This window comes from Bos grunniens, chromosome 17 (genome assembly GCF_055505025.1).
Source record: "Bos grunniens cultivar Pamir isolate PY7600 chromosome 17, Bosgru_T2T1.0, whole genome shotgun sequence".
Classification (NCBI taxonomy): domain Eukaryota; kingdom Metazoa; phylum Chordata; class Mammalia; order Artiodactyla; family Bovidae; genus Bos; species Bos grunniens.
Window position 1 is genome coordinate 813,419 of NC_141181.1, and position 18,362 is coordinate 831,780.

The 18,362-nt window shown below is 41.2% G+C and overlaps 1 protein-coding gene across 2 annotated transcripts in view; it reads left to right on the forward strand.

Annotated features, from left to right (window-relative positions):
- The first annotated feature begins 4,971 nt into the window (after positions 1-4,971).
- CPE (carboxypeptidase E) overlaps positions 4,972-18,362 on the forward strand; it is a 152,312-nt gene continuing 138,921 nt past the window's right edge. For both annotated transcript variants that reach the window (XM_086346183.1, XM_086346184.1), the window contains exon 1: positions 4,972-5,442. In XM_086346183.1, the coding sequence (XP_086202309.1) occupies positions 5,139-5,442 (304 nt within the window). In that variant the 5' untranslated portion in view covers positions 4,972-5,138. The remainder of the gene's footprint in view (positions 5,443-18,362) is intronic.

Below are 18,362 nucleotides of genomic sequence, written 5' to 3' on the forward strand. Positions count from 1 at the left end.
CAGAGGCCCTTCCCTGAGGTGCTGTCTGGCCTGGGCGCTGTCGAGCTGCATGAGGATGAGTGTGGGGACCTGAAACTTGCTGCCCTCCTGATTCATGCCCACCCATGGGGCATCCACGTGCACTCTGTGTCAGAAAGAGAACAGTGTGGTTGTTGAGATCTTTTACAGAAAATGAAGTGAGTTTACATGGAGATAAATTCTTATTTATTCAGCATGGAAGCTAGGGGAACAAAAGGCTTAGTTCCTTTTCCATCTTCTAGTGCCTGCCAGCATTCCTTGGTTTGGTGGCCTTTTCCTCCATCTTCCAAGCCAGCAGCATACCATCTTCTCTCTTTGACTCTGCTTCCCTCTGCTTGCATTATTATGAGTTCATGAAATGCTGTGTCCCTTATGTTAGGGAGAAGTCATGGAGCAGCTTCTAGGAATAAGCAGACCTGGGATTAGAATGCTGTCTGTCAAACCTCAACACTAGTCTCCTTAACTGGACAGTATTCCTCTAATCCTATTATGCACCACAGTCCCCCTGAGAGAATAGGGGTGGGGTGAGCTTGCTCAAATGCAGACTTCTAAGCACCAGCCCCAGAAAATTGTATTCAACTGGTCCAGAATGTGGCCATGCTCACCAGGTGATTCTGATGTGTAAAGTTTATGAACCCTGAAGTTCAATACAACCTTGCCTCTACGGGGAACCACAGAGGAGGGCCAGGCTGGAAGGGGTCCTGTTGAGTGAGGAGTGGAGCTGGAGAGGGAAGAGTGGAGCCATCCTGTATGGAAGGAAAATCAAACACAGTAGGCACTGCTAGAGGTGCTCTGAAACAAAGCCTCAAGGCCACCGAGGAAGTGATTCTGGATGGAATCTAACATTTTGACCACTTACTGTCTTAATTTGAGCATCCAGAACATCTGCCCAATGTCCCAGAAACTCAAGATGCTTATTGGACCCTTACCCTAAATAATGCAGACATCCTATCCTTTAAGGAAAAATATCTCTTTCTTGCATCGAAGTCCATCATGATTTTTGCCAGAAAACTTTAACAACTTTGTGGCTTTTGCCTTCATACATCCCTGACTCCTACTCTTCCTTTGAACTCTTGGTTTTACCTGAATCTGTGTCTCCAGTATTGCATTTTCTAGGACCTCCAGATAACGCTTTTCTTATTTGCAACTCCTGGGTTTCTTGGTTGACACCTGCAAGAGGCAATGGTAAAACTGAAGGAATCTTATGACTCACTTGTTAAATACAGTCATTATTTATTAAAAAATAAATTATATAAACTTACAATTAAATAAATTATATGAAAAACTTACAGATGTACAAGCTGGCTTTAGAAAAGGCAAAGGAACCAGAGATCAAATTGCCAATATCAGTGGGATCATAGAAAACACAAGGGAATTCCAGAAAAAACATCTACTTCAACTTCATTGACTAGGCTAAGGCCTTTGACTGTGTGGACCACAACAAACTGTGGAAAATTCTTAAAGTGCTGGGAATATGAGACCACCTTACCTGCCTCCTGAGAAATCTGTATGCAGGTCAAGAAGCAACAGTTAGAACTGGACATGGAACAATGAACTGGTTCCAAATTGGGAAAGGAGTACCTCAAAGCTGTATATTGTCACCCTGCTTATTTAACTTACTTGCAGAGTACATCATGTGAAATGCCAGGCTGGATAAAGCACAAGCTGGAATCAAGATTGTTGGGAGAAATATCAGTAACCTTAGATATGCCGATGATACCACCCTTATGGCAGAAAGTGATGAGGAACTACTAAAGAGCTTCTTGATGAAGGTGAAAGAGGACAGTGAAAAAGCTGGCTTAAAACTCAACATTCAAAAAAATTAGATCATGGCATCTGGTCCCATCACTTCACAGAAAATAGATGGGGAAACAATGGAAACAGTGACAGACTTTTCTTGGGCTCCAAGATCACTGTTGATGGTGACTGCATCCATAAAATCAAAAGATGCTTGCTCCTTGGAAGAAAAGCTATGACCAACCTATACAGCATATTAAGTAGCAGAGGTGTTACTTTGCCAAAAAAGGTCTCTATAATCAAACCTATGGTTGTTCCAGTAGTCATGTATGGATGTGAGAGTTGGACCATAAAGAAAGCTGAGCGCAGAAGAATTGATGCTTTTGAACTGTGGTGTTGGAGAAGATTAACGAGAGTCCCTTGGACTACAAGGAGATCCAACCAGTCCATCCTAAAGGAAATCAGTCCTGGGTGCTCATTGGAAGGACTGATGCTGAAGCTGAAATTCCAATACTTTGGCCACCTGATGTGAAGAGCTGACTCGTTTGAAAAGACCCTGATGTTGAGAAAGATTGAAGGCAGGAGGAGCAGGGGACGACAGAGGATGAGATGGTTGGATGGCATCACCCACGCAATGGACATGTGTTTGAGTAAACTCTGGGAGTTGGTGATGGACAGGGAGGCCTGGCGTGCTGTGGTTCATGGAGTCACAAAGAGTTGGACACGACTGAGTGACTGAACTGAATTGAACTGAACTGAATACAAGGTTTCGGATATAGGAAGAGACAGTTTCTGGATTTGAAAATAATAGAAGTGATGCAGGAAGTGAAGCCTCAGGGGGCTTAAATATGCTCATATAGATGTTCAGAAGTGACACAAAAAACAGATCTCTTTCTTCCTTGTGTGTGTGTGCATATATATGAATAATTTAAAATGTGCCTTCACACTAGATTTATCTATGAATGCACAGGGTCAAACATATTAAATGCTTAGCATGCAAGATTTTCTATCTAGCAATCAGGATGGGTATATAACCTTTTACATAATTGCCTATGAAACTACAAAAAATAATTACACTCCAGTGAAGCTGACCTACACTTAAAATTGCCCAGAAATTCAAAAACAAAGTTTTAATTCCTGTGAATTGATTTCTTGTTTTATGTGGTGTGATTCCGTGTTTTGGTAAACAGGAACTTTTCTCAAAAAGAAAACTTCCAGAGTTGCAGTATTTGAGATTTTCAAAGCATGTTCATCAATCAAACATCAAAATAAAAAATACCTGGGTTCTTACGAAAACCTGGAACCTTGTTAATACCTGAATCCCATCTCTGTATTGGTGGGTGCTTAGGAATCTGCACATTGTACAAATTCTCTAGATGACCCTGCTGCACTTGAGTGAATCAAAATATTTCATTTTAATAGATAAAGAAAACAAGCTTCTAAGGTTCTTCCAAAAGATCCCTTTCAAGTGAGACCACAGCGCTGGCAGGATCTCACCTGTTTACAAAAAAGCAAAAAACAAAACAAAACAAAACAAAACCCATAAAACTGAGATTTGGGAGAAAATAGAAAATACACCCTTTGAAGAGAAACTTAAGGTCAACACAGGACTTCACCAAACCATATGCTGTTTACATGTGTTGTCACTAGTATATGACCCATCTCGCCACAAATTAGTGTGGTTACCTTAAATAGCTAACCTGAAAATCTTAACCTTCCACTGCTGAAGTTATTGGTTTTAGCTACACTGTTTTTTTTTTTTTTTCTAGGTTTACTAGGTTGTTCTTTTGGGCATGATTTTAGAAATCTAATTATAACTCTGGTTTCAAACTCCATGTAATCAAACTGAGATTGGTCACTGAGAAAAATACAGGGTTCTTAGCTCTGCCTAAATTGACAAGGTACGTGGCCAGGTCCAAATTCAACTGAGTGGCATGTCTTTACAGTGTCAGTTCATCCCCCAAAATTCAAAAAGGATCCATGCTGCTGTCAGAAAGTTTTGAAACCAGCACCATTTTTTCTTTTCTTTCTTTTTTATGAATCCATTCCCAGGAGAGAGTTTTTATTCAGTGCAGTGCACTGTTAGGGGGAAAAAGAATGAGTTAAGACAAAAAAAAAGTCTAACATAAAAAATTACCCATATGATGTCTATTTTTCCTGCTTGGTTGAAATACCCAATGGATTATTTACTTAGATTTGTGCTATTATTGAATCCAAAAGGCAACCTCTTCAGAATAACGTTTGCTCTACTACAAATTCTGTGTAAAGGCTAGGTATCTAAAGCTATAAATGATTTTATATTTTTGCAATAATTATGGGAGGGGAATGGAGATATTATCTTTCATGATCAGAGTTTTCTTTCTGTAACAGTTTTGATCTTTAACTTTTTTTCTTGGAAGAAGATTTTCTAACCCCAGTCAAGCCTTCAGATGACTGCAGTCCTGGCAGCATCTTAGTTACAACCAGGTAAGAGACTGAGCCTGAACCTACCGGAAAAGCTGTTTTGGAAAGATTTAACCTTAATACCCAACTAAATCCCTTGACCATCGCTCGGGCTGTACTCTGCTTTCCCCACAGGAATTACAGAAGGGGGTTGGCACAGGCACTGGCAGATGACATTGTCTTACTCTTTTCCTTCCCCGCTGGAAGAACCCAGGTATGTGCATAAATACAATTAAAGACACTATCTGCAAATCGATAGAACGCATTTTCAGTTTCTTAAACCTCTAAATCCAAGTGCCCAGTGTTCTGTTTTTCAGACAGACCATGCAATCAATTAACAGCCAACCTGTGGGTTTGTGTTTGAACTATCAATACAATTATTAAAGACACGTCACAGGCAGAAGGCAAGTGGCTGCCTTTGTGTTTCTTTCTTTTTTTTTTTTCCTGGAATATTATCTAGTCTTGGGAACATCAAGATGGAAACCTGGTCGTCTTGGAACTGATGTCACGTTTAAAAGACTCTAACAATCTCAGAATGATTTCCCCCCAACAGGCACTGTCACGGGTCTCTCAATGATGACAGCAACGTGCCCACATCCGACCTTAGCTGTCATCTCACCTGGGTCCTAGCGGCGCCATTTGATTCTGACGTGGCTCCAAGCCCACAAATAGCATAGCGGCCCCCGGTTGGCCGCGAATCCGGCCGGCGGCGCCGCCCTCCCTGCCCCGCCCGTGCGCCTCGCCGGGCTCCGCGCCGCCTCCCTTGCGTCCCGCACTCGGCGGCGGTGCGTCCTGCGCTCCTCTCCTGCTTCGCGGTCCCTGCTTAGATCTTCGCTGCCCTCCCCGCTCCAGGCCGCCGGGAGGCGAGTCGAGGGGACCCGCAGGCCGTGCACCCCGAGGTTCCGGGCCCAGAGGAGGCCGCACAGGAGACGCGGTACGCGATGGCCCGGCGAGGGGGCTGCGCGCTGCTGGTGCTGTGCGGCTCGCTGGCCGCCTGTGCCTGGCTGCTGGGCGCCGAGGCCCGGGGGCCTGGGGGCCCTGTGGCGGGCGCAAGGCGGCGCCGGCGGCCCCAGGAGGACGGCATCTCCTTTGAGTACCACCGCTACCCAGAGCTTCGTGAAGCGCTCGTGTCCGTGTGGCTGCAGTGCGCCGCGGTCAGCAGGATCTACACGGTGGGGCGCAGCTTCGAGGGCCGCGAGCTGCTGGTGCTCGAGCTGTCCGACAACCCCGGCGTCCACGAGCCGGGTAAGGGAGCCGCGCGGGGTGGCCCGGCGGTGGGAAAGGAGGGCGAGAGGCACCCGGGGTGGAAAGTGTTCGTGGGGGGAGGGCTGGGGCTGGGATTTGCCAAGCCCTGTCGGCTGGCTGTCCTCCCCAGCCTTGCACACCCCTCCCCCTGGGTAAGCCCAGGCCGGAGGGGCTCCCTCTGATGGAGGTGGGAGCGCAGCAAGCAAAGCTGCGCCCCCGCAAACCCGCTGTCACCCCCCACTTCGCTGTGCCTAAGACCGTAGGGAATAACTGTGAGGCCTCAGGAAGGAGGTCGTCCTTCCTTGCAAGCTGGAGTAGAACGGTAAGGTGGAGAAGGCAGGGTCTGAGGAAATGAGGAAAAGTCATTTATCATTTGTTTCCTAATTTCCAGAGGGCCAGTTTATTGGCCTTGGAGGCTCTAGGTGTCCATCTCTACCTGTATGTGCGTGTTAGGTAACGCGCACTGCTGGGATGTTAAGGATCTTGGTAACGCTGGCGGGTAGAGGGTGATAAAGCCGCCTCTGGCAGGCATTCCGATTTCAAAACTGCACACAGTCTTTCTAAGGAAAAAGGAATATCCCCCCCGCCTCCCGCCCACCCACCTTTTTTTTTTTTTTTTCTGTTCTAGCCCTTGGAGATGAGTAGTTTGCGATCAGGATTTTATTACAATGGATGTTTCCATATGACCATCTTATTCATCTTCCTCTTGAGTGTGTTAGGGCACGTTTTAATTTATGTTAAATGTTACGCAATTGGTATTAATAAAGAGATATCTTGAAAAATGTTTTTGGTTCTTCTTTTTCTTTGCTCTTTGAAAATAACATAACTTTTAAGGCCTGGTCTTCTGACCATAAAGGTTAAAGTAATCTGGGCTAATTACATCAGCATGCTATGCTTTTTTTTTCTTTTTCTTTTTTAATGACAAAGAAAGCAAGAAAACAGGTAAAAACTCTCAAATGTAGGGCCAGAATAGTTTTATAATGATATTTATTATATCATTATATAATAATGGGATTAAAATTGAGATGGGATTAAAATATGTGATCCACGGAGACACTTTGATCTTCAAACGGAAGGAGTATGGTCTGATCAATAGTAAATTTTTAGTAAAATGGGAAACATTTCTTACCTTCAAATAATGTAAATGGAAAGGTTTGTATAATTTTGCCATCAAAACCCTAAAACTAGATCCTGGAAAACATTTTCAGTAGTGCTGTCTGATGCTAGTAACGATTGAAGGTGGGAGAAGAAGGGGAGGACGAAAGATGAGACCGTTGGATGGCATCACCGATGCGATGGACCTGAGTTTGAGTAGGTTTCAGGAGTTGGACAGGGAGGCCTGGCCTGCTGCAGTCCATGGGATCTCGAGGAGTGGGACATGACTGAGCGACTTAACTGAACTGAATGCTCTCTAGCAGGATTCAGCATGTAGAATCGGAAATTTGGAAAGTTAGTTTCATATTTGTATCTGAAGATAAAGAAAAATTTTATATGTGAAAACTCATCTTCAGTTATTTTAGATAATTGAAGTCAAGACATCTTAGGTTTAAAGAGAATCTAAATATTTGTGATTCTCCTGCTTATTTAATTGGAACCTTTGGTTATTCTATCATAGATTGCTCCTCAGATTTTGTTGTTTCTTCAAAGAGATCATATGAAAGCAAATGTTAACTATTTGTTGTCTTCAAGTTTAGAAACAAAATTGTAAAGTGATATTACTGTTAAAATGTGATATGCTTTTGAAAATGAAAACCATAATTCTTTTGCTTAAATATCTGAACTGTATAGTCTGTCAAGATCTGCAGGTCCCTTTTCCAGCTCTAGGCTCCTTGGGGTAGATCTGTGTCTCCAGCACCTAGGGCAGGTCTGGGACACAGCAGGCACTCAGGTCACATTAGGGAAAAAGATGAGTCAGTCATTTGCTGAATAACACAATGCCTTCTATGTTTTGTTCCTTTTAAACACAAAATACAGCAACTTAACTCATTTTACGAAGGAAAAGAAAGAAATATTTTACATTACCTGCTTTACTGCTTGTTAAATGAAGGAAACTAAGCTCATGGTATTACTTAATAAATAGAATACAAAATGTCTACCAGTTGTATTCTTAAAGGTTGCAATAAACTGTTATGAGCCAGCATGAAAAACATGGGGTGATTTCCCCCTCCACCATCTTTTAAGAAGAGATGAACAGGTTGGAAATCTTCAGGGAACTAATTTAAAAAAATTGAGTAAATTTTAAAGATCTTATTGACTATTTGGTGATTCACAAATTGAACATCATTCAATCTAGCAGATAGAAAGATGTTCCTAAGATTTGTGCAAAATGAAAGACTTATAGGTAGATGGGAGCTGGAACAAGGAAGTTACACTAGGCAAAAAATGGGTTGCTTATTGCAAAGTTACTCCCTTTTATAGGACGTTGTACTGATCACAGGATTCCTAATTGATTGGGTTAAGATTTCATTTCTGAAAGAGCCAAAACTGTAATTTCGTCTTGGTTTGGTCTTGTGAGGCTTTAGCATGAACAACTCCATGTGGTGCCTATTGTCTTTTCTCAACAAATTATTTATATATTTGGCTGCATCTGGTCTTAGTTGGTCAGGTGTGAGTTTTCCCTTTGGCACATGGACTCTCCAGTTGTCGTGTGTGGGTTCCAGTAGTTGCAGCATGCAAGTTCTTTAGTTGAGGCACGTGAGCTCAGTTGCCCCAGGGTTGTCCTAGAGCACTGGCTTTGGGTGCAGAGATCTGATCAGTATATGAGCTTAATAGCACTTGTGGGAATTAACTTTTAGGAAGTTTTGAATGAAGGGATGTAGTTACCATTCTTAAACAGCCTTCATATTCCTTTTTAGATTAAAATATTTTAAGGAATGAAAAGGAATTTTCATACTTATTTTGAGATAGAAATGGATTAATTCAGTGTTTTGAACATCCACACACTAGGTGAGCAAACTTACATAGGTTGTATAGTGATACACAGGATGGTCCTCGCCCTGTGAGAGACTGAGAGTTGGGAGGTTGCAGGACAGTTTAAAGGTCATCAGGGCTTCAAGAAGGGAGTGGGAGGCCCAGAGAAAGGAGACTATGGACATTAGGTCAGGGGCATTTGGTTACTGAAGAACAGATGATGAGAAGGCAGGGATATAGTGATTACTGAAATTTACCAATTCCAATGTACCTCAACTGTTTTCATATTATAAGTGTTTTGGGGAGAGTTGAAATAATGTTTCTGATGAAGCTACTCAGAAATAATGTTTAACTTAACAAATTTGTTTACTTGACTTAAACATTGATGAAGTTTCCCATATTCATTTTATCTTCCAACATGAGCGAGGTATCACGTGTCTTCTTAATCTAAATTATTTTTCTGAACTTAAAAAAATTGTATATCATGCCCAAATATTTAGTATCATCATAGAAAAACTCTCCCCAAATAAGACATCAAGCCTTTCTTTGCGGTAGAAGTTGACGTGGTTAGATTTGCAGTTATGGACAGAGGGTGTTCTTTCATCCCACCACCTCCATTCCTAAGTGGGAAAAAAATGATCATCAGACTTGTTCGGCACCAGACCATGGGCCGAATTTGAACTGATCTTCTGAAAATGATCTATTCTCTCAGGTATTCTGCATTTGAATTCATCAAAAGGGAAAGTAAATTCTATTTGGAACTGGTGAGGGAGGAATATCAACATCTATTTTGACCAGCTGGATGCTGGATCTCAGTTATCGTTTTCATTACTTTGGAGGACTGAACAAATCTGCTGGAGGAGGGTGATGGGTTTAGCCGTTCTCAAAAGACCTGTACGTGGTCTTGTCCCCAGTCTCATCTCCTCACACGTTGTGAATCTGGACTCCAGACCTGGGACTGGGATAGAGCCTCAGCTAAGATTTAGACTCTGCACTCAGATGTGTTCCCTTGAGATATACCTGCCAAACCTGTTCTTGTTTCCCATTTTTCCTTCTGTTTGCTTATATTTTACACATTTAAAATATTTCTACATATAGGGGCTCATATGCTTGAACCCAAATATATGCTTTCCTAGGCATACATATTCATCATTGCAGTACTCATAAAAGAAACCATTATCAATTTATGTCTAAGCAATGGAATCTGTTTTCCCAGACCACTCCTCTCAGGGCTAAACATGAGTTAAAATTAGTTTGTTTAAAGCTCTTAATTCTTTTACATGTAGTTTAAAATTGCTCTTGGGGAGTAAATCTGATTTATAGCTAAAATGTTATCTTAGAAATGTTCTTTAGGGCATAAACTTTCCCCTCTCAAAGTCTGGAATGATTATTTTGGACTTGTTCCTCCCCAAATCTGTTCAGATTTAAAGTGTATGAATGCCAGTGTGCATTTGCCAAATATTGTGATGGAACATTAAATGCTGTCAAAATTTCTATACAACTCAAAAAAAAGTGGGGATTTTGGTTATTTTGTATGGCCTCTTTTAATACTAGATTGGTGTGAATTAGTGGGAAATGCTTACAGCTGAGAACACCTTACAACTGGTGAATATTGATGTTAGATTCTGGAGAAGGATCTAAATGTACTACATGTGGTCAAGAGTTATTTTTTAGACCCAAGTGAGTCACTGTAGCTCTTGCCAGAAATAATGTATTGGATTGACTTGTGACTGGCTAAAGGAAGAGAGGAAATTGAGCTGGCCCCTAACCTTGTATCAGATAAAATAAGTGTCTTTCTGTGAAAACTGATTTGAGAGGCAGCAAAGGAATCATCTGCCAGCATCTCCCTCATTGTGTAGCACAGAGAATATTCCTATACTCATCTTTATAGTTCTTTAGAAGAGCTATTTTTGACAAATACAAAAACAGTTCCAGAAGTAGTGACACATGACTGGCTTTTCCCAAAGTGTACTCAATGGAATATTAGTTAAGCTTGGTTTGAAAAGGATTAGGTAAACAAGGATTAAAAGGTTTGCATGTGGCAAGACTTGAAATATGATAATGTGTGTTTCAAACCTCCAACTGTATACCCTACAGTATTTTCACCATTGAACTTCTTTTTGTCCCCAAGGAGGTTATCTTGTACCTGGTATTACACTAGTTTGAAAAGCATAGCACTCAGTCAGTCAGTCAGTTCAGTCGCTCAGTCGTGTCCGACTCTTTGCGACCCCATGAACCGCAGCACGCCAGGCCTCCCCATCCTGGAGTCCACCCAAACTCATGTCCATTGAGTCAGTGATGCCATCCAACCATCTCATCCTCTGTCGTTCCCTTCTCCTCCTGCCTTCAATCTTTCCCAATATCAGGGTCTTTTCAAGTGAGTCAGCTCTTTGCATCAGGTGGCCAAAATATTGGAGTTTCAGCTTCAACATCAGTCGTTCCATTGAACACCCAGGACTGATTTCCTTTACGATGGACTGGTTGGATCTCCTTGCAGTCCTTATTATTATTCCTTTTCATATTTTGAGGGATTTACTTGATAATTCTTTAGCAGAGACACTCAAATAAGAAGTTCCTCAGGGATGTGGCAGAGAAGGCAATGGCACCCCACTCCAGTACTCTTGCCTGGAAAATCCCATGGACGGAGGAGCCTGGTGGGCTGCAGTCCATGGGGTCGGTAAGAGTCAGACACGACTAAGCGACTTCCTTTTCACTTTTCACTTTCATGCATTGGAGAAGGAAATGGCAGCCCACTCCAGTGTTCTTGTCTGGAGAATCCCAGGGACAGGGGAGCCTGGTGGGCTGCCATCTATGGGGTCGCACAGAGTCAGACATGACTGAAGCGACTTAGCAGCAGCAGCAGCAAGTGTGACTGATGCTATATTGACATGTAGACTAAAATATCATATAGACATGTAGATTTTGTCTAAGTCTTGATAGCGAGATAATCATGAGTGGAGCAGTCATTTTACATTATTTTAAATTTCACTTGCATCTATAGAATCCCTTCATTTTAATTGTTTTTATCTGTAGCTTTTATCAGAAATTAAAGAATTTTCTCTTTTATCTAAGTGGCTTATATGAAAAATCACTTCTCAAAATTTTTTTTTCAGAAAATTTTCTTGGGCTATTATTTTTTTCTTTAAATATGGTCATATATTCCACCAGGATTTTAAATATTTGGCCATATTGCCTTTCCTTTCATGAGGATTCTGCTTAGGTACCCTCTGAGATGAGTTTGGAGACGTAATAGATGGATGTAGCCTTTTCTGTTCTACTCTGCCCCCCCCACCCCCCCCCCCCCCCCCCGCCGCCCCCGCTTCCTCCTCTTCTGTGGGTATTAGAATAAGAAAGGGTCATCATCTGGATATCAGCTGGGAGGCTTCCTCTGATAAATGTGGGGCTTCCTTGGTGGCACAGATGGTAAAGAACCTGCCTGCAAACGTGGGAGACCTGGGTCCGATCCCTGGGTCAGGAGGATCCCCTGGAGGAGGGCCTGAAAACCCACTCCAGTGTTCTCGCCTGGAGAGTCCCAGGGACAGAGGGGCCTGGCGGGCTGCAGTCCACAGGGTCACACAGAGTTGGACACAACTGAAGTGACCTAGCATGCACAAACCCACGTTGTCCTGGCTCATTTACTTCATGGCTCCCCATAATAGTCTCCAGTTTGGTCTTAAATAAACAGCTTTTTCATACCTATCACAGGTGAGGAATTAGATAATATTTATCTTCATGGGGACTTAAAGATCCAAGGAGAGTTTGCTGGTTGTTGAAAAGAGGTATTTAAGAGAAAAATTAGAAATGTGGATTGTCTTGTTTTTTAGAGACCTTGTCACAATGATCTTAATTCCCTATTAAAAAGCACATAAATTGCTGTACTTAAATTTTGAAAAATCTTAGTGAATATAGTAAGAACAGTTACACTCTAAAAAAGGTAACTTCAGGTGTTTATTTTTTAAGGAAGTTATTTTTAACAGCTGTAGAAGGAACAGTTTGAGTCTTAAAATAATGCACATTTTGGTTAAGTCTGTGCAGTCATCCTTCAGTATCCATGGGGAATTGGTTCATCTGTGTATTTTACACATTCTCACGTACTTTTCAAACCCACCTTAGTGCCTAATTTGTCATTCTTCACTGTTACCTGTGGACGACCTGGAGAAATTTCATTGACAGAATTAATTTCACTCTGGTGTCTACATGAGGTGCTGTATGTTGAGGACAACTCTAGGTCTTGAACTAATGGTAAAAGCCATGAAATATGTGATAAATGTCTTTAATATTTCTGAGACATCTTTTACATTATTTCTAAATCTTTTGGTGTGCTTTTCATAGTTGATTCAAATGGCTGGATGGCACCTTGTATTATTCTAACAAACATTTTCCCTTCTCTTTGGACTCTGTTTCAGTTTGCACAAAGTATATTTTTAAAAATGACACATAACTTTCAGAAACATCAAGCATTTTTCCTGAATAGTTTTAAAACTTGTATTGTTGCTGTTGTTTTTTTAACATTGAGGCTGAATCGTTGGCTGTAGTAATTCTATGCCATGTTTGCACAAGGAGAAGGCATGAATTAAAACGTGTTTCTGAAATGAATCTACAGAGGGTGAGGCTGGATGGTATTTCCCCCAAAATTTATAGACTAAAGATAATTTGTTTATAGCCTCTGTAAAGACAGTAGCATAAGCAAACCATTCATACCCTTACCAGCATTTTCAAGAGGCCAAAAAGGCTTTCCTTTGTAGCTAGTTCATGTCAGACTTTCCATGATGTCCTGTTTCCAGACCAAGGTAGTAACACTTTAGTATTTTTATATCATATTAACCTTGCAGGTATCAGTTCAGTTCAGTTCAGTCGCTCAGTCATGTCCGACTCTTTGCGACCCCATGAATTGCAGCATGCCAGGCCTCCTGTCCATCACCAACTCCCGGAGTTTACTCAAACTCATGTCCATCGAGTCAGTGACACCATCTAGCCATCTCATCCTCTGTCGTCCCCTTCTCCTCCTGCCCCCAATCCCTCCCAGCATCAGAGTCTTTTCCAATGAGTCAACTCTTCACATGAGGTGGCCAAAGTATTGGAGTTTCAGCTTTAGCATCATTCCTTCCAAAGAACACCCAGGACTGATCTCCTTTAGAATGGACTGGTTGGATCTCCTTGCAGTCCAAAGGACTCTGAAGAGTCTTCTTCAATACCACAGTTCAAAAGCATCAATTCTTCTGCATTCAGCTTTCTTCACAGTCCAACTTTCACATCCATACATGACCACTGGAAAAACCATAGCCTTGACTAGGCAGACCTTTGTTGGCAAAGTAATATCTCTACTTTTGAATGTGCTATCTAGGTTGGTCATAACTTTCCTTCCAAGGATTAAGCGTCTTTTAATTTTGTGGCTGCAGTCACCATCTGCAGTGATTTTGGAGTCCCCCCAAAATAAAGTCTAACACTGTTTCCACTGTTTCCCCATCTATTTCCCATGAAGTGATGGGATCAGATGCCATGATCTTAGTTTTCTTAATGTTGCAGGTATAAATCACCCTAATTGTACAAATTACCAAGAAAACTCAAGGCATTTATTCACTAGACATTTGGAAATACCAGATAGAAATGCTTCTAAACCAGTTCACATTTAAAACTCAAACTCTTGAATAGTGCAAGGCAGAATGAAGTGCATCTTTCATTACTGTGTGTGCTATTATATTTGTATCTGTAATGTACTTTACAAGAATAGCCAAGTGCCTGCTGTTTTAGTGCCATTCTGAACACTGAAGAGATACTTAGAAAAGGAGCAGCACACAGCAGTTTTTAACAGGGTACTTAATATGAAGGTATAATTCAAATTCTATGGTAAAGTTGACAGAGATATCAAAGGAAGGTGTTCAGAAGGATGTGGGGATTTGAGCAGGTCTTAAAGGATGAACCACATCTGGAAAGAAGATGAGAGGACTTCATTCTGTGCCAGTATAAGATCATTTTGCATCTTATGTCTTTTTCTCCACTATCCCAATGGTGGTGTCCTAGCTATATTCAGTTAGCATTGTGACATATAATTATATTCCATTAATGTGAAATAATGACACATTCCATTAACTTGAAATTTCTACCTTGTTAGAGATAATATAGTTTTTGGGGTGTTGTCCTTTAGGGTTGATTTCCCTCATCAGGAGGATAAAACTATTTGAGATGGAGGTTATGATATATATATGCTTTTGAACTATGGTGTTGGAGAAGACTCTTGAGAGTACCTTTATTTCTAGTATTTCAATTTGCGCTGCCTTCTCTTTCCCCCACAGTGCCTGTAAGTCTATTCCCTACGTCTGCATCTCCAGTATCATTTTTCTAGATTTCATATATATGCATTAATATGGATTGCAAGGAGATCCAACCAGTCCATCCTAAAGGAGATCACTCCTGGGTGTTCATTGGAAGGACTGATGTTAAAGCTGAAACTCCAATACTTTGGCTACCTCATGCAAAGAGTTGACTCATTGGAAAAGACCCTGATGCTGGGAGGGACTGGGGGCAGGGGGAGAAGGGTACGACAGAGGGTGAGATGGCTGGATGGCATCACCGACTCAATGTTCATGAGTTTGGGTGGGCTCCGGGAGTTGGTGATGGACAGGGAGCCCTGGCGTGCTACAATTCATGGGGTCGCAAAGAGTCTGACATGACTAAGCGACTGAACTGAACTGAACTGAAGTATATACAGAAAATCTTATTTTTCTTGGCAGTAGAACCCTTTCTCAAGGAAGAAACAAGCTTTTGTTGAAAGGCTGTTCTGATGAACTCTTTTGAGATCTGGGTCTTTGGAGCTCAGGAACAGGCTAAGTTGAATAAAAAGAAGAGGCATATTTTCAGAGGCTTGGTGGAGAGTCAGAGAGGGACAGAAAGACAATGTCTCAGGAGAACTTTGGGGAAAACAGACATTGTGAATGGAGACATCACAGAATCTTCTATGCTCTGTGATGCTTTGTATGGTAGGTTGCTTTGGGAGATGGGATGAAGTACTTAATCTTGTTTCAATATCGCCAAAACCAGAGGTTGTCCAAGGAAAGACAATTACACAGCAGTTATGAAACAAGAAATTATTAACCTTATTAACAAAGATCAGATACACACTATACCGCAGTGCTTCCTAGAAGCCATAAAGGCATTTTTTTGGAATGTCAGCCAGATGTCCCCCATTCTACTGATCATTTACCTTATACTTCCAGGTTCCTGAGTTGTGTATTCCAAATTGGAATCCTGATCCCAAGAGAATGCTAGGTGAGAGCCTTTGGGTTATGGTTGTAAGCCAGTTTGAGATTTGTGCAGCAAGCAGAATGAATCATATGTTGTATTAGTGGAGGTTAAGTGCATGGAATATAAATAACTGAAATTGGGTGAGGTTTCCTTTCAGAAAAATAGTACTTGTATTGACCTGTTCAAGTGTCTGCATTATATTTTGATGTGAAAAAAGTTGTTTTTACAAAAGAGGATTACATATTTATTGAGAATTTTTCTAACCCATCAGCATACAGTTTCTTAAAGAACTTTATTTCCAATATTTCAATTTGTCCTGCCTTCTCCCTCCCCCATGGTGCCTGTAAGTCTATTCTCTATGTCTGCATCTCCAGTATCATTTTTCTAGATTTCATATATATGCATTAATATGGACTGCAAGGAGATCCAACCAGTCCATTCGAAAGGAGATCAGTCCTGGGTGTTCATTATAAGGACTGATGTTAAAGCTGAAACTGCAATACTTTGACTACCTCATGCGAAGAGCTGACTCATTGGAAAAGACCCTGATGCTGGGAGGGATTGGGGACAGGAGGAGAAGGGGACAACAGAGGATGAGATGGCTGGATGGCATCACTGACTCGATGGACGTGAGTTTGAGTAAACTCTAGGAGTTGGTGATGGACAGGGAGGCCTGGTATGCTGCAATTCATGGGGTTGCAAAGAGTCGGACACAACTGAGCGACTGAACTGAATTGAACTGATGATATTTATTTTTCTCTTTCGGACTTACTTCACTCTGTATGACATAGGTTCATCCACATCACTACAAATAACCCAATTTTGTTCCCTTTATGGCTGAGTAATAGTCTATTGTATATTTGTACCACATCTTCTTTATTCACTCATCTGTTGATGGACGATTAAGTTGCTTCCATGTCCTGGCTGTTGTAAATAGTGCTGTAGTGAACATTCAGGTACCTATGTCTTTTTGCATTATGCTTTTCTCAGAGTATATGCCCAGTAGTGGAATTTCTGGGTCATATGGTAGTTTTATTTATAGTTTTTTAAGGAACATCCATTCTGTTCCTCATACTGGTTGCATCAATTTGCATTCCTACCAACAGTGCAAGAGGGTTTTCTTTTCTTTTTGGCATTAGATTGGGAAACTGCTGTATAGCACAGGGAAGTAAGCTCAGTTCTCTGTGATGACCTAGATGGTTTGGATGGAGAAGGGTGGAAGGGAGGCCTAACAGGAAGGGGATTTATGTATACATATAGCTGATTCACATGTTGTACAGCAGAAACTAACACAACATTGTAAAGCAATTATACTCCAATTAAAAATAAAAAGAACTTTATATCCATATTTGTGAATATTTTATAACACATTACAATGGTGTAAGAATTATTGATATTATGTTGCATATCTAACAAATAGCCTATAGTAAAAGAATAAATATATATAAGAACTATGCTTAGAGTAAAGTGTGTCCTTAAATTATTATTCAGGGAATAGTGGAATTCAAGAATATTTATAAAATATAGTTGAAATTTTTTGTTTTGTTTCTTGCCATTTGAGAAACTCTACCAAGATGAATAGATGATAAAAATTCTGTTGGTAGTTTGTAATCAGGATATGGACAAACAAGAAACATGCCCATATCTTCAGGCTGATGTTTGTATGAGAGGTTGTATTCTCATGAGCAGGAAGGGGGCTAATAACAGTGAAATGACAAGATAGTTTCAGTTAATTTGGGGTAAATAACTTACCTTTTGATGACCATGTTATTTCAGGTGAAAGTGTTTGGTCTGAATGATTCAGATAATTACTTAAATCTTCTTTTGGTCTGTGTACAGTCATAGCTGTTGGGCATTAGGAGAGTGGGAGCCCAGAGCCTAATCAGGTGCAAGGGCAGGAAGAAGGTTGGGGAGCGACAGTTCTGTGTGTAGTAGGGGTCAGTAAGTAATGCTGGGATCCTTTGGGCAGTTTTATTAGTAGCCATTTCTTTTTGTCAGACTAATAAACAGTGACTTATTACCATCATTTCCAAGTCCTTTTATGTAAATGGATTAGAATAAAGAGAAAAGACTGTGAATCAGGTTTCATTTTTTTCTTTCTGTTAAGTATATATTCAGTTTAGAAGCTAAATAGACACTTAGGATACACCTTGAAATCATAAATGCTGTGCATTCTATGTAGTTCAAAGGTATTAGCTATTGTTTCCCATGTAGGGAATTGTACAGGACCCTTGGGAAATGTTAATTCTAGAAGGTGCTAATCCATTACGTGCAGGACCCATTGGTGCCTGGAGTGCTTCAGAAGCAGGATGTGACGACTCAGTCACGCATGCATGGGCCAGAGAGTCTGGCTAATTCTGAGATGTGGAATTCTGGCCTTCTCTTAAGTATGATAAATAAAAAATTATATCGACCTCTATCCAGTCAGTTGTTCTAGACCATTTTTTCTCCCCACAAAAAGGAGGCACCTCAGAGATGTTCCATTTACTTTGCTCTTTTCTCCTGCCTTCAAAGGGAAAGTGTGTGTGTGTGTGAGTGCATGTGTGTGTGCTTGTGTGTGCACATACATATGCGCTCTTATGCGGAAATTTCAAATACAACAATTTTCATGAAAAAAACTTTTCAGACCATTAGCTGTATTTTTTTGCACGGTGAGGTTTTTGTTTCCTGGGACGAGTTCTGAAGTCATCTTTAGTTAGGGGGAGGTGACAGAGGTGATGTAGGAGCTGTCAGTGTCACAACCATGGTTTGTGGCCTGGCGTCAGTCT